Source organism: Mobula hypostoma, chromosome 17 (assembly GCF_963921235.1).
Source record: "Mobula hypostoma chromosome 17, sMobHyp1.1, whole genome shotgun sequence".
In the NCBI taxonomy this organism is placed as follows: Eukaryota; Metazoa; Chordata; class Chondrichthyes; order Myliobatiformes; family Myliobatidae; genus Mobula; species Mobula hypostoma.
Window position 1 is genome coordinate 44148360 of NC_086113.1, and position 17910 is coordinate 44166269.

At 41.1% G+C, this 17910-nt stretch overlaps 1 protein-coding gene across 6 annotated transcripts in view; it reads right to left on the bottom strand.

Moving 5' to 3' along the window:
- Positions 1 to 17910, bottom strand: part of LOC134357983 (catenin delta-2-like) — a 1288623-nt gene that overhangs the window by 795053 nt on the left and 475660 nt on the right. For all 6 annotated transcript variants that reach the window (XM_063069823.1, XM_063069822.1, XM_063069826.1 and 3 more), the window contains one exon: positions 7636 to 7769. In XM_063069823.1, the coding sequence (XP_062925893.1) occupies positions 7636 to 7769 (134 nt within the window). The remainder of the gene's footprint in view (positions 1 to 7635; positions 7770 to 17910) is intronic.

Here is a 17910-nt window from a genome sequence, read left to right on the forward strand (position 1 = left end):
CGATGTCGAAGGTCGAGGTTGGTCGACTGCTCTGGCTGATGTGGAAGGCTTGCTTGACTGCTGAGCCTCGCGCATTTTTCTGTCATACAGTTCTTTGTAAGGACTCAAAACATCCCGCAAATATCCCCTAAACCTACGTACCCTTTCAAAATTAAAGTCGTACTTTATCACTACTCATTCGGTTTCGATTGTTATCCTTTCCTCTTCCAATTGCATCAGCACTTCATCTATCCGTTCTTGGTCATGGGATGCCAAAACCTCTTCAACATCATCTTTGTCAGCTTCCAGAAGCCAAACTCACTTTGTCCTTGCTTCGTTCACCATGATCGAAACGCTTAATTATGTCTAGTTTTATGCTAAGTGTAACACCCTTACGAGCTCTTTCAGGCTTTTCTGACACCATAGAACTCATCTTGCAAACGACTGCTCACAGGCTCGTGTTAAAGCAATGCTGGCGAGAATGCCGTTCCGAATCTGGGGAGAGCGGCTGCTCAGGGCGCGCGCTGATTTTTATCGCGCGCTGGTTTTTTTCGTGCGCTGAATTTTTTCAGTAACAGTGAAAACACCTTCTGAAAGCGAAAACAGGATACTAATGTAGGTCTTTCGTAACAGTGAGGTTTCGTAAAGCGAACGTTCGAAAAGCAGGGGACACCTGTACATAATTGAAATAAATGAAACCATTCTGCTTCTCAGTAGAGGGCTCCCATCAAGCAAGTTTCAAACACAGGATATTGCACCTCCAACAGAACACAAGTTAAAATACAACTTACTAAAATGTAGATTCACTTCAATGTAAAAAAACAAGGGACTAACCTAATTGAACTTGACTCCAAAGCAACAGCTATTTGTTGTATTAGGGAAGTCAAGAACAAGATAGGAAATTTTACAATTAGAAACCACAGCGATGCCACAAAAAAGTCAGCAGACGTCATTAAGGATACCCATCACCCAGGACATACCCTCTTCTCATTGCTACTATCAGGGAGGAGATACAGGAGCCTGAAGTCACATACACAAGGATTCGGGAACAGTTTCTTCCCCTCTGCCATCCGATTTCATAATGGACATTGAACCCATGAACAGTACCCCACTATTTTGCTTTTTGCACTATGTATTTAATTCAGCATTTTTAAAGATAAATATCTGTAATTTACAGATTTTTTTATCATTATGTATTGTAATCTGCTGCTGCCACATAACAACTTTCACCATATATGCCGGTGATATTAAACCTGATTCAAGAGAGATACTAAGGACCACTCTTTCCACATAATGGGCATGGAATTCTGGAAGTCTCCCCTCTGAACTCCTGACAGAAATTTAAGAAAAGATTAACAGATTATGTTAATCCAATACTTTGAGAGTTACAGAACCAAGGCAAGTAATAAATGTCAAGGTACAGAGTATCCAATTCAATCGCAGAATGAAGCACCTGGAATATGTCCTCAACTATCCAGGAATTCATCAATTTTACAGCTATGTTCTACTTTATATGATTTGCTTCCAGATCTAATAATCTGGTTTACTTAATCTTAGCCAATTTCAGTCCATTATCCAATGATGGTCAGGCAAAATCTGACAGCCTTTGTGTTCAATGGAATGAAATCTAGCCAGGCGTTACATTGTCTAGTGATGGCTGACCAGTGTAGATTACTGCCCTTAAAGAATAGCAAAAAAAAATTTTTCACAAAGTTACCTTATGTTGTTCAAGATTATTCATGCTCACTGAGATATAATTATGCTTAGATAAACAACCACCACAAGTTTATTTAATCAGCAACAAACCAGAACATTGGTTTCAGCATACAAATAATAGCCAGTTGAGTCAGTTTCTATAGAGGAAACAGTACTCATACAGCTACATTCCAAGTTTAAGTCCAAACCTCCCAGATTAATGGAAGGTAAGAAAAACAGTGACAAATAATTTTTGGAAAGGGAAATGCAACTTTACTGGACTCATCCTAATTTCCAAATGATTCTAATATGTTGCCACGTTCCACGTCACATGCCAGTGATAATAAACCTGATTCTGATTCTGTTCTCAACTACTAAAAGAAAACACACAAGTTGCTCTAATTTTCACACTTCCTCCCGGCAACCAATAACTCTTGCTAACATTAAACTTGCTAATCAGGGCAGCTGATTAAATACATCTGTTGGTGTTTGTTCCAATATACACACATCTTGTTATTACTTATCAAAGCCCACTAAATGTATCGATGCAGTTATAAAGAAGGCAAGACAGCGACTCTACTTCATTAGGAGTTTAAAGAGATTTGGTATGTTAACAAGAACACTCAAAAACTTCTATAGATGCACCGTAGAGAGCAGAGCATTCTGACAGGCTGCGTCACTGTCTGATATGGGATGGCTACTGCACAAGACCAAAAGAAGTTGCAAAGGGTCAAAAATTTAGTCAGCTCCATCTTGGGTACTAGCCTACAAAGTAACCAGGACATCTTTAAGGAGCGGTGTCTCAGAAAGGCAGCATCCATTATTAAGGATCTCCGGCACCCAGAGCATGCCCTTTTCTCACTGTTACCATCAGGTAGGAGGTACAGAAGCCTGAAGGCACACACTCAGCAATTCAGGAACAGCTTCTTCTCCTCTGCCATCCGATTCCTAAATGGACATTGAACCCTTGAATCCTACCTCACTTTTTTAAAATATAAAGTTGTAGCCTCCTGGTAAGCCTCAGGCTCGCTCAGCTCGCTTTCGTCTAGGGGGAACAGCCTTCGGCCCTGCCAAACTGGGTAATAAATTTTGTGTGGATGCTGTGTGATGTACCCCACCCCGCCAATTAACAGACAGCACACAATGTACGATTTACAGATTACACTTTATAGATTTTACTGGAAATATATGTTATTAATAGAGATACAATACCAAAGGAAAGTAAAAGGCGCCAAACTTATCAAAGTTCAACCACTTGGTGCACAACCGTTGGAGCTCAATGAACGGAGTCCCCTTTCCACCATTCGATCCCCCCTGACCTCCTCGACCCGCCGCCTGGGACCAACCACGGTGGTTGACCAGACGCTCTACACGAGTCTGTCCTCATCTCCTCTCCTTGCCGAAGACCCTGGGCCTTGGACTCCCGCTCGGAGTCCGTTCTGTCGGCCAGCTTACAACATCGTGTCTCCTCTCTCTGTCCCCATCACACCTTCTGCCCAAAGCCCGCGAAAACAATAGCTTACAAACACACAAGAAAGAATAACATCTATCCCAATTGGTTAGTAAATGAATACAATTCTCATTATCAGTAATTATAACCCAAACAAGCTGCTATAGAGAACCACTGTCCCAGCAGTTAACATCACAGAGAAGCCATTTTATTATAACATAACAAAGAGGCCATTTTATTAGCCTCAGCAGTAACATAAAAGAAGAAACCCTTTACACAGTGTTTCTGTTTTTTGCATGATTTTAAACCTATTCAATATACTCATACTGTAATTGATTTACTTATTTATTTTCTCTGCTATATTATGTTTTACATTGAACTGCTGCTGCTACGTTAAGAAATTTCATGACACATGCCAGTGATAATAAACCTGATTCTGAATCTGATTCTAAAGAGTGCTCCATCCAGGAGATGAACCTTGTGCTTCGTTGCACAAACTGCGTAATGGTACCACCAATGGAAGCAGGCATAGAAAGATGCAAAATTACAAACCTTCAAGAATATGCATTAGCAATATGTACTGAAGCTCATGGAAAGTAAATCCTCATCTCAAAGTCACATTTCTTTTTGGTAATTAAGACACATTCATGTGTGGAAATCCATTGCGCAGGTACATTAACATCTTCCTACAAGTTTATCAAGCTATTGGGCCATTTAATGGATTTATCAAAATGGGTTTGGTTTATTTGCTATTTTGCTTAAGAACCAATTTATTTCTTCCTTAAAATGTATTTGTGATTTCTTTCAATGGGCTCTTGTATGTATTGTAGATACTGGCTGCCTTTTAATTTTAAAAGAAGAAAATTTATCGCCTTATAGTTGTAAACTTTAGTGTTCTGAGTTAGTTCAGGACTGCAGATAAAACTGAATGTTGATTATACAACAGTGAATGTGTGCACAGTAAGATCCCACACGTTAGTGGAATCCTTTTCCGACAACCTTTTCAGAATCCGGTTTATTACCACTGGCATGTGTCGTGAAATTTGTTAACTTAGCAGCAGCAGTTCATAATATAGAAGAAAAAAATAAATAATAATAAATAAATCAATCAACCACAGTATATGGAATTTGAATAGATTAAAATCGTGCAAAAGAACATAATAATATATATTAAAAAGTGAGGTAGTGTTCACTGGTTCAAAGTCCATTTAGGGATCAGATGGCAGAGGGGAAGAAGCTGTTCCTGAATCACTGAGTGTGTGCCTTCAGGCTTCTGTATCTCCTGCCTGATGGTAACAGTGAGAAAAGGACATGCCCTGGGTGCTGGAGGTCCTTAATAATGGACTCTGCCTTTCTGAGACACTACTCCTTGACGACGTTCTTTTTCTAATAACGAAAGAAGGCATAGGCCAGAAAATAACACCTGAACTTGCAAATCATTATTATGGAATCTTTTACGAGAGAGGGAAAGGAAATTTATTTAAAATTAGTGCCTGAAAGAAACAAAGGAGCAGGAAGTGGTAAAAATCTCACTATGGAGACAGCGCAGTCATCTCGGGAACAAGCGACACAATGATTCGACTGTTAACCTGTTCACTGCCAATGAAGCAGCTGCGATGCTGGTGGGTGAGGAAAAGTTGCCTTACTTAATTAGGTTCCAAAGCAAGGCAATGCACTTCCCAAACCACCCCCCCACACAAAAAAAAACAAAACAATACATACAGTAACCATCAAGTGATGATCTGCTCAATGCTGGTGTTCACAGGGTAAGAATTAAGTCATTGGATAAACAGATTGCACACTGCCTCCCAGCTGGAGTGGGACCAACGCATGCAGAGACAAATTCAAGAAACAGGCTACAAATATTGCCCGTTGCACTACTTCTCCCAAAAAAGGTGGATAACCTGAGTGAGGATCAGCAGAAAGGAAGATGGACCTTGTGTCATGGCATTAAGGTATCTTATTGACTGTGGAAACAGGGTGTCTGTAGTGATTATGTCCATTCCTGTACCTTTTGTTGAAATTTACAGTACTCTTTCTGAGAGACTATATATACATATTCAAGAAATCTTTTAATATAATACATGGCATGTTATCTTTGTATACAAGGTACATGCTACCCTTTGTTACACTTTAATCATCTATGGTCCTTTCTGAAAGTAGCATACATCTCCAATAGCAGAGGTTAGAAGCACCAAGGTTAAAAATGAAATGGTGTGATTTAGCAAAACATTATCCAGTAACGACTCTGAAATCACTTATCGAAATATTGCACTGTGTTTTCTTCATTTTAGACTGTTTTTTTCTATTTGCGTCCTTTGGTCAATCAAAGGGATTTTTTATTACAGTCTCTCTGTGCTGTAATTACAGATGCTGTCACTTACATGATATTTGACACAGAATCCAGCAATTCTTCATTCCAATACACAACAGTCCCTTGGTGACAATCTTGGTGACATGTCACCAATAACACTGGACAACAAATTTTTTCAAAGGTGTTGCTTCCTCAGAATTCTGTTTGTTTATGATAGACTGCTTGAAGATGAACACAAATATAATTTCAGACTACTTGTATCATGTAGGAATTTGAAGAAACAACAAATTAACTTTTATTGAATATAATGTGTTTAATTGCATAATGGTGCTGATGCTTTGCAACAGTTCAACTAAGTTAATAATATTTTGTTAATGATTTTCATTTGTACTCAGTGTCTGAGGCTTCTCGCTTAAGTGTCCAACAATAATTCACCAGCATTGATGGATTCCAATTGCCCTGGTATCTTTTCTCCATGACCACAATGTCCTGGTGAAACCTTTCACCATGCTCGTCACTAACAGCACCAAGATTTGCAGGGGAAGAAGTCTAAATGGGAATGCAGAAAATGAATCTTTAGTGACATGTTGCATTTCATGGTTTTGATACCGAGAAAAATTTCAACAACTTCCTTGAATGCCTTCCATGTGATTTTCTCCGGACCCACTAGAAATTCTTCAAATTGCCTGTCATTGATGACCTGTTTGACTTGTGGACCAACAAAAATGCTTTCCTTAATCTTGGCATCAGTTATTCTGGGAAGCATCTGTCTCAAATATCAAAATGCTTCATAGCAATTTTTGTGCCTGGTGATAGCAAATTCCATCCTTACAGTCCTGAACCCAATAATTATTAGTAAAACCTGTCCTGCCATGCAGCAGCCGCACCGCCTAAGCGTGCCCAAGCATGCCTGGACAAGATAGGAAACTTTCCAGCTTACATTGTAGGCAACATTTTAATTGACTTGAATTATGAATTGAAATAATAAACATAAGTGATTTCAAAAATGGTGTGTGATAGAGAAATTTCATTGTGATTTTCATGATCAGTAGCCCAAAATACATAAGATACACCTAAAGGTATTCAGGAAGCAAAATCTTTGTTGTCCCGTGTAATATGTGCATTAGAGAACAAATCTCACAATGAATATTACTTATGGTTGCCACTGAAATGTCATGGAATTTACATGGAAGATCTGCAATACTAGATCATAAGAAATTGACAATAGGACCTTCATAACCTAACAAAAAGTTGATTAGTCCATTCCACGTTTCTTTAGAATTTTGGCAAGCTAAACTGAAGGACATCAAAAATACAAATAATAGTTATTCTAGAAATGAATTGAAAAAGAGTCGTGCTCTTGAAGAATACACTACAGAGATTTGTATCCAGGCAGACATAAAAATGAATCTAAAAACTGATTTCACAAAGCTAAATCTTAACTAAATAATTTGTTTCTTTTTCCAGAACATCAAAATCCAAAACAAACAGATTACCTCCAGAGGTTTTATTCACATAGTTTTAACAATTCAGAAGAAAACTCTGTGATATAAATATCTTTCTGCTCATTCTGACAACCCAAATGTATTGCTACATTTCTGAAGTAAAATCAAATAAGCATTTGTTCATACTTGCCGATTGAAACTACCAGTCAAACAATCACTTCTCAACATGAAAGCATTTATCTGCTATATTTAGGATTGTCAATGTATTCCTGGAGAGCTCTAGTCTCCAAATGTTCTGCCCCTAGCCATTATCGGCTGTCCAAAACATCCATCATCGCAAAGAGCCATCTTCTGATGCCAATTGGAAATCAAACAGACAGTACTTTGTCCTATCAGATATTTGTGAATATCAGTCAGATAACACCTGCCACCACACCACTCCCAAAGTTCTGAAATTCTTAAAGCAAATAAGCTCCAGGAATATAAAGAGAATTAATGCCCTTTCGGTTTTATAAAAATCTTACATACAGTAGTAACCTAAACATTAGGTCCTTATTTACTGCATATTCCAGGACAATCTGAGGATTGGCGACTCTCGCTTCTCAGTGTCTTTGAATAGAGCTTTCATATTAGACAGTCCTCAAGAGTGGGATTCGCTTATTCTGTTTTCCTGGTGAATGACTCCAAGGACACACAAACAGTCTGGCAGTCGGCATGATGCATATTTAAGAGGGTTAAACAAGGGCACCTACCTGTTCTTTGACTGAAGCCAGAATAGCAGAAGTGGTCTCTGGCTCAGAGCCATCTCCATTGGAAGCAGTCAGCATCGGGCTCAGCAAGTTATTTTTCTCAGATGCAGATGGCTGCTCTGGAACTGGCATAACTCCTGCATAATTTGAAACAGAATGGGACGAGGAAGAGGGATAGAAACAAAAAGAAAGCATGTTAACATATAATTCATGTAGGCACTTATCTGATAAGCAGCTCAACAGATACAGGCTTTCACTTCTGCACTGCCCAACTGTTGTCCCACCTCACTTCAGCGCTTCACCATTTCCTTTTATTCCTTCTTCTATCTTCCATAAATCTACCTTCCCCTTGGATGTATTCTTTTCGCCATTGATAATAAAGTCAATCTACAGAAGTAGTGGAAAGCTGTTCTGTTTAAAATACCTACACACCAGAACCAAGGTAACACAACTTTGCAGTAAAGCTGCAGTGCCTCAGTGATGCTTGATTTTGCACGGACTTCGGCTGATTCCACCGCCGAAACATTCATTGAAATATGATAGGTTCGGTCTTGTACTTAGCTTTCCAAGGACAAACTTTTTTTCCTATCAAGTTGCCTCTGCTGCACCATAGCCTTCCAACGATAACAAAAGATTCATGGCAGAAATGTAGTCTGCTTCCAATACTTTGGGAGCAATATCTCAGTGAAGACATGCATTGAGGACGAAATGCATTATTTCCTTTAACACACCAGCAAAGACTTTGATTGATTGAGCATGCTATTTGAACATTAAAGCTTCAGACCTGGATCAAGGTCTTTGACAGCAGTAATCCCTCCCTTCTTAAAATGCTTTGAGGCCTGGGCTAACTATAGTCAGCATCTCGAAGCACTGGGAAAATATCACTAATGCTAATTCATCAAATTCTTTCAGACTCATCACTGTAAAACCGAGCAAACCATACGGTGCCCTCTCCCAGACCAATACCCATAGTATTAAGGCCATTGTTATTCTTAGTGGGCAACACTGGGTGGGCTACATCATTGATACATAGCCCACCCAGTTTTCAGAAGGGAAAAAATTATTGGCAGACAAACGAAACTATCCAAGGATGTGCCTCAAATCATACCCACTAATTCCTGGGAATCCCTTGCCCATGATCACTCAAAGGAACATATTGGAATGATACTGATAATCCCTGAAGCCATGAATCCAGAACAGACAGCAGCTCTGCCAAAACAGCAGGAGTACACCACTTCATGAACTATCAAATCTAACCAACACACGTCCCCAACTGTGGGTGAGTCCTTTGAATCCTTAATCTCCAATACCTGCCTAATACGTATCACAACACCCTATTCTCTAAAATATTCCCATTTGTTTCTAAATGACCACCTCACCTCACCCACTGATCACTCTGACTTGACACTAAGAATATACTCTGCCCATCTCATCAAGTTAGCTCACAATCTTAAAGAGCTATCTTGGTACACTTGTCAATCTTTTCGTTTCCAGAGACAAATTCCGTAGGCATTGGTCAACCTTCATTTGATATTTCTACCATCAGGGTTCCAGTATAGTTCTTGAAATTCAGTTTCACACCTTCTTTATTTTTTCCTATATTCCTGGAATATGCAGTGAAAAATAATACACTGTTTGTTTTAGCTTTCCTACCAAACTGGATAATTTCTTGTTTTCCATATTTTACTCCACTCAGTTAATATATTTGCTTTTGTAGTCTCCATATGTCTTCATCATAACTTGCTTTCTTTCCTACCCGCTGTGTCATCAACAAACTTCATAACCGTACCTTTGGTCATTCTATCCAAGCCATTTATATAAACTGCAAAGAGGTGAAGCCTCAGCACCCATTATTGTGACACTCATTACAACCTACTAATCAGAAAAAGACCCTTTTATACCTAGGGTTGCCCTTCTTATCTCCTCGTACCCCGATTCCATCCTGTCTTCCCTTCTCCATTCCCATCACAGCCCCATTGCCTCATCTTCCCAATGTGCATCCAGCCATTATACACATTCATCCTCTTTCAGGTGCCGTACATCTACGGGCTCTCCACTTCTTTCTGTAATAAAGATCCAAGCAGCTCCCTTGCTCTAACATTCATCTGCCACAGCCACACCTATCTTTATAGCTACTTTGATCAAACTTGTTCCAAACCTACTCTAGCAGCATTCCCTACTTCTTTCTCCACAATATCAACGACTGCATTGGTGCTGCTTCCTGCACATAAGCAGAATGATCAATTTCATCACTTCCGCCAGCCCTCGATTTCACTCAGGACAATTCTCATACCTGTCTGTCCTTTCTGGGTCTCTGCCTCTGTCTCAGAAAGCAAATTATCTGCTAACACTCAAAATAGAATAAACCCACTGACTCTCACAGCTATCCTGACAATACCTCCTTCCACTCAACCTCTTGTAAGGATGTCATCCCTCATTCTTCAGAAAGAAACAAATCACCAGAAAAGCTCAGTGGACCAAGTAGCGTCTGTGGCAGTAAAGAGATAGTCAATGTTTCAGGTTGTGACCCTGCTTCAGTTGTTCTCAAGGGTATCTGAAATGTTTGCTTTCAGGGAACATGGCTTCACCTCTTCTGTAGCTGGTGCAGCCTTCATTTACATAGCACCCATTTTCCAGACTTCTGCTCTGTTGGCATTGGTATAACGTTGGCATTTATTTCAAGGGGAACAGAATATAAAAGCAAGGAGATAATGCTGAATCTTTGAAAGACACTAGTCAGGCCGCAGTTGGAGTATTGTCAACAGTTTTGGGCCCCATATCTCAGAAAGGATGTGTTGTCATTGGATAGAGTCCAGAGGAGGTTCACGAGGATGATTCCAGGAATGAAGGGGTTAACATATTAGGAACGTTTGGCAGCTTTGGGCCTGTACTCACTGGAATTTAGAAGAATGCATTGGGGGGAATCTTACTGAAACCTACCAAGTAGTGAAAGGACTAGATAGGGTGGATGCAGAGAGCATGTTTCCTATGGTGGGGGTATCCAGAACTAGAGGGCATAGCCTCAAAATTGAGGGGCGACCTTTTAGAACAAAGGTAAAGAGTAATTTTTTTTAGCCAGAGAGCAGTGAATCTGTTGAATGCTCTGCCACAAACTGCAGTGCAGGCCAAGTCCGTGGGTATATTTAAGGCGGAAGTTGATCGTTTCCTGATCGGTCAGGACATCAAGGGATATGGCGAGAAGACAGGTGTATGGGGTTGAGTGGGATCCAGGATCAGCCATCATGGAATGGTGGAGCAGACTCGATGGGCTGAATGACCTAATTCTGCTCCTATGTCTTATAGTTTTACCATATCTTCCTCCAGATGTAACAGGGATAAAAGTTCCTCTGATCCTCACCTCTCACCCAATCAGCCTCCACATCCAGCACATCATCCTTCACCATTTCTGCCAGCTGCAACAGGATCCCACCATCAACCACATCTTGTCCTCTCTGGCACTTTCCTCAGCAAACAGTCTCTCCATGTCTACCTGCTTTGTCCATCCCACCCCACCCATACCTTTCCATTCCCTGGCATTTCTCCATATAGTTACATGGAGGTGCAAAACCTGTCCTTACACCTGCTTCCTTAGGAACTGAAGCATCCTTTCCATGTCAGCCAAAGACTCGCATGCACCGACTCTAAACTCGCACTGCATTTGGTGCTCTCCATGCAGCCTCCTCTACAAGATCAAGGCCAAGCATAGATTACACACCGTTTTGGAGAGTACCTGCTCTCTGTCTGCAATGGCCACTTCAAGCTCCTGTTGCAAGCCCTTTCAACTCCCTTTCCCCTTCCCACATCAAGATGCCACTCTGGGGGAGGCCAAACACAAACTAGAAGAACAACAGGTTTCACCGGGGCAGTCCACAAACCGATGATACAGGCATTAAATATTCTGACTTCATGTAACTCACATTCCTTGTGCTCCTTTGTCTCTCCTGATCTGGCACGTTTCTCCAAAGCACACCTTCCTGCCATTCAGTTTTCCTCTCCTTCCTCACCTGGTTATACCATGTACTTACAATGCAGTTATACATCATACTAAATGGGTCTGCACAGCCCAGTCTCCAATTGGTGTCATCTGCCCACGACCCCTCCCTTATCTAGTTCCACTTATCAACTTCCTTACATACCTGATTCCAGCAACTACAGCCTTGTGGCTTCACTCATCATGATCTAGTCTCTACCTCCATCCCAATCCCTACCAGGTTTCATACCCCCTTTTTTCTGCCTCTCTCTCCTTACATTTCTACTTATCACCCACAGTGTCTCTGGCATCTCCCCCTTTTCCTGGCTCCACCTGCCTACCCTTGTGTTAACCCTCTCTCCCATCTCTCTGTACTGACAATATGCCCACTACACTCTCAGTCCTGATACAGGGTCACAACCTGAAACATCAACCATCCCTTTGCCTCCACAGATGCTGACCGACCTGCTGAGTGCCATGTTACACCTTAAACATACGGAGCTGAAAATACATTTACCACCAGCTCTACGCAAAGGGGTCATCTGATTTATCATTTATTGTTCTGCTATCTATTCCAAGTTTCAACATGTATTTAAACTTGTAGTCATTTCTAGTCAAAGAAATAGATGGAATGGGCTCAAACACTGAAGGATACATTGTTGATTTTGTATCGATGAATCTGTGAAATTGCCCTAGCAATAAGGCATGATTTATTGCGCAAGCAAAGGGTATTTGTAGATGGTTCAGGAGAAGGATACCACTTTATAAGAGGCCAAATTAATACGATATTCAGGGAGCCTCTCGACCTAACCTCTGCAAGGAACGTTAAGATATTTGCTTTTCATTAAAGATAAACTCACTGAAGATGGTCAACTGCTCAAGTTACAAATATGATTTCTGAGCAAGAACAGCATAAGTGTCAGTCAATCACAGTAATGAAACATTATATATCCAGCTCCTTCCAGGATATATATAAAAATATTTATGATATTTCAGAGATTGACATCCACTCTTACACAGAGCAACCACTGAGATGCTGTAATCAAAGCATGCTTACTACATTTCATTCACTTGCCAGAAACCTGCAGGCTTTGCCAGAATTACTTTGCAGGGGCTACATGTCAGCTCTGCTCTGTACTGGAACGGAGAAAATTTCTATTGCTGCAACGTTCAATTGATATGGGACCAGAACCAGCTAATCAGATCAATGACTGGAATTACGGCATCCTACAGCAATTTGCTGTGTTACACAGATATGTACGAGCACAAGAAACCAAGCCGCATGCAATGAAAGTCTTTGAAAAGAAATGCGATATAATAATCTATCGTAATACAATAAAAACTCTCTACCAGCTGAACAATCATGGAAGGAAGTTGTTGTACTTGGTAGATGTGAAGATCTGTGGTGATCTTTACAACAGGAAAAGACAGTCTTTATGAGCAGCTAAGAACTGAACTTATATTGAGAAGATGGCTAAGCAAGGAGGAGACAAACTAGACAGCATTGTTATGCGTGATGAGCAGCACTTCCAGTACGCTGGATGAACTCAGCAGGTCGGGCAGCATCAGTTAGAAACGATGAGTCAACGTTTCGGGCTGGAACCCTTCGTCATTGTTATGTGTGAGCTGGCCATATCTGACATCAACCTTTGCAGAAAAAATTCCACCACACTGCCATGGTTGCTTCATTAGAATGGTAAGAAATAGCTTTTATAAATCAAACACTCCAAGCCGAGAAATAATGTGCAAAGTGGAGTTAATCTCCCTTATTCACTAGATTTTTGCCCTTCTTTGCGTTCCGATGTTGTATTATCATAGTGGTGGCAGAACTTCTCACTTTCAGTGAAGACTACAGGTGCCTTGAAGGACAAGCTTTAACATATAGGGCTAAGGGCTACAGTCTATGCTGACTGGTTAGCTGGCTACAAGGGAATAAAGTAGGGACGGTTGAGTAAGAAGGACCAACAGCAGCAGTTTGGACGTGTTGTTTTGCTACCGGATAACCTAAAGGGCACTAGTTGACTTACAGTGATAGAAAGATGAAGAGCATCTTACAAAGAAAGGACATCAGAAATCTTGCTCCTTAAGTAAATGACTCTTGTCTGATATGGTACCTCATGGGACAGAGTTGAAGCGCTCGGCAGAGATGGTGCTCGGTGTTGAAGGGCTGGTCGGAGGCTCGAAGTTTTCGGATGGACTCAGAGTCGGCTGTGGTTGGGTGCTTCCAATGCATCGGCAGTTGTTGGTGCCTGGAGGTTTATGGCAGAGAGAGTTTCTCCCTTCTGCCGCCTGCTATCAGGGACTATCGGGAGTCGATCAGAACTTTGAGACTATTTTTTTACCGTTCCCATGGTCTGCTCTTTATCAAATTATGGTATTGCTTTGTACTGCTGTAACTATATGTTATAATTATGTGGTCTTGTCAGTGTTAGTCTTTGGCTTATCTTGTTTTTTTGGTGATATCACTCTGGAGGCACATTGTATCATTTCTTAATGTATGCATGCCTTTCTAAATGACAATAAATGAGGACTGAGTGTCCTCATAATCTAATCTGATCACTTATTGAACCATGGTGACAACAGGAAATCTCCTTGCACAGTGTAATTCACAGTCAAACAGCAGGTCTCTAAACCTGAAACCAACAGACTCATCTTGCATGATAATTGCTCCTTGTGCAAGACCCTAGATGATCGGGTGGCACAACAGCAAAGTGGTTAGCACAACGCTTTACAGTTCCAGTGATGTGAGTTCATATCCCGCCACTGTCTGTAAGTAGTTTGTATGTTCTCCCCATGTACGATTGGTAGGTTGATTTGTCATTGTAAATTGTCCTATGCTTAGTCGAGAGTTAAATCAGGGGTTCCCTACTGTATTTCAACAAATACATAAATACTGGACGACTATTATTTGTGCTGCAGTACAATCTGCAACATCAGCTAACAAATGTTGAATCACAATGGGAGATGATGGGTTCCACATTCAACACCAGCCATGTAGGTGATGGGCTCTTCTGTATTTCTTGATAGTGGATTCGGGATTATCACATGACTCCCAGAGCACCAAGTGGTTCATTGTGCCCACTTACAAAGACTGCTCTATCGCAGTCCTCACCCAAGTCCTCTGGAGCAGAAGTCTGTAGCTTCTTTTCACCATCCTGATTGCAAACCCATATCAACTGTATCTCCACCAACGAAGATCACATCACCAATATATCCAATACATTATGAACAATTTTAGTGTTTCAGCTGCTGTAGAATATCTGAAAGCAAATGGCATGTGGCTAATATGCAAAAGAAACTAACATAATCCTTTGAGTGGTGAGACAAAAATATAGTGCTAATGCTATTGCAACTTATAACGTATTGGAGTGAGTGGAATAAGGAGTGGCGGAGTGTGTAAACAATGACCAGAACAATGAGGAATGCATTGGTTTTAAACCTGATGCTGGCCATGCTCTCAGCAAAGATCACTGCAACAACTGCCAGCATAAAATTCTTCATGAGCTTTGGCTATGAAGATGGACCCATCCCACCCATGCAGTTGGCTGCCAGTTGTTTATCACCCTGTCCAACTAGACAGGGAATCAAGCTGGTGGGTGTCATGCAATCTGTTTGGGTTGTGTGAACGGCTTGAATAACTCTCAGCATGTGCAAATTGTACTGTACTGTGTATGTGATACATACAACAGTGCCATGTTTGCAAATGTATTCGCTAGTCCTGACTGACAAAGATTAATGGTGGGTGAGACTGAGGCTATGGAATGGACAGGGCTTTAACTAGTGCGGCGGGGGGAGGGGAGGGGGGGGTTGGCGTTTCTGCAGTTTGGAAGAGTGAGCATAAATTAAAAGGGAAGGAGAGTGCCGGAGAGGTTATGAAAGCCTTCAGAATAAGTGAAAAGACAAAAAATTTAGAATGGATTAGATTCTAACTTCAGGTCCCATGGAGACAAAATAGAAAAAGATGATGAATGCAGGACTGAAAGCGTTACATTTGAATGCACTCAGTATGGGGTATAAGCTAGATGATCTTGTACCACAGTTAGAAATTAGCAAGTAAGCATCTGGTATGATAGCCGCATGCCCAGATGCAGCAGCTTCTCCGGGACCAACAAAAGTTGTTATTTTTTAAAAATGTATAATTTATGACTGCAAGACCCTGCTGGACATTCAGAACTTAAAGTACTGCAGGTGTTACCCATCACTGAGTTACTTGTTGATGAAGAAATTGAAGGAGTTGGACTTGGTGCAGATTGTGCTGCTGCCTATGAGAGACGAGGCAGTGCACGATGGTGGTGTGCAAGCTACCAGTAAGTGATCACCTCAGTTGCTTTACTTGTGATTGCAAGAACCTCAAATGGTGCAACTCCGATTCACTCTTTTATTAGCGAAAAGCTGAAGAGCTGCAAGGGCCTGGTTGCAGTGAGGCCTAGGCCTCAAACTGTGGCAGCCGCCCAGGAGCGAGGTGACGGAGTCAGTGCGTCCCACCAGAGCGCCAGAGGCAGTGTGCCATGGAGTTCATGCTGGAGTCGGTGCTGCCCTCCAGTGGTCACTCGAAAGAAGATAAGATGCATTGTGCTTGACTGCAGACTGCTGCAACATTCATGGCCACAGGAACTTGGACTATATATATTTTTAATGTACTTTTTATGACTGCTGTTACTGCTGTCTTATATGTGCAATGTGAGTCTTGTGCTATGTATGGCTGTTGGCACTACGTTGTGCACCATGGCCCTGGAGGAATGCTGTTTTATTTGGCTCTATTCATGGGTACAGTATTCATGTATGTCTGAATGACAATTAAACTGGAACTTAAACTTGTACGACATTGTGGGAATTAATGAGTCATGTATGAAAGAAGATGACAGTTGGGAGCTTAACATGAAAGGATGCACATTGTATCAGAAGGACAGGCAGGTGGGCAGGGGGAGGGGTGGTTCTGCTGGTAAAAAATGAAATCAAATCCTTTGAAAGAGCTGGACTAAGAGATGTGGAATCCTTGTGGGCAGAGTTAACAAACAGCAAGGGTAAAACACACTGATGGAAGTTATATACAGACCTCCGAACAGTACGCAGGATGTGGAATACAAATTACAATGGAATAGAAAAGGCATAGAAAAAGGGCAATGTTACAATGGCCATGTGGGACTTCAATATGCAGGTCAGGTAAATTGCGAAAAACAGGTTGGTTCTGGACTCCAAGAGAAGTAAATTGTAAAATACTTCAAAGAACTTTTTTTTTAAACAACAACTTGTGGTTCAGCCACTGGGGAAAATATAATTCTAGATTGGGTAGTGTGTATTGTACCTGATGTGAAGCTGGTAGGAGTTGAAGGTAAGGAAAGCCTGAGGAGGCGGTGATCACAATGTGATAGAATTCACCCTGCAGTTGGTGAGGGAGAAGCTAAAATCAAATGTATTTGTATTACAGTGGAGGAAATGTAACTAAATGGGCCTGACAGATGGGCTAGCCAAAATTGATTGGAAGGAGATACCAGCAGGGATGATGATTGGAGTTTCTGGGAGCAATTAGAAGATGCAAGATGGGTTCATTCCAGCGAAAATGTAACATAAAAGGGAGGATGAGGCAACTGTGGCTGATAAGGGAATTCAAAGACACCATAAAGGCAAAAGAGAGGGTATACAATTAAGCAAAAATTAGTAGAAAGCTAGAGGATTGGGAAGCTTGTAAAAACCAAGAGAAGACAACTAAAAAAGCAATAAGGAGAGAAAAGATGAAAAATATGAAGGTAAGCCAGCTAATAATATAAAAGAGAATGCCATTTTTTTCCCCAGATATATGAAGAGTGTAAAAGAGAGATGAGAGTGGACATCAGACTGTAGGAAAAGGTGCTGAAGTGGGAGAAATGAGGAACAAAGAAATGGCGGATGAACTTAATAAATATTTTGTGTCATTCTTCACTGTGGGAGACACCTGCAGCATGCAAGGAATTTGAGAATATCAGGGGGCAGAACTGAATGTAGTTGCTATTACTAAGGAGAAGGTGTTTGTGAAACTGAATGGCCTGAACGTAGATAAGTCACCTGGACTAAATACACTACACTTCAGGGTTATAAGAGGTAGCTGAAGAGATTGTGGAGGCATTAGAAAGGGTTTTTCAGGAATCACTAGATTCTAGAATGTTTCCACAGGACTGGAAAATTACAAATGTCACACCACTCTTTAGTGGGGGGTGGGGGGGGGTGGAAACAACAAACAGGAAATTATACACCAGTTAGCTTGACCTCAGTTAGGTTGCCAAGATGTTAGAGCCCATTATTAAGCATGAGGTTTCAGAGTAATTGGAGGC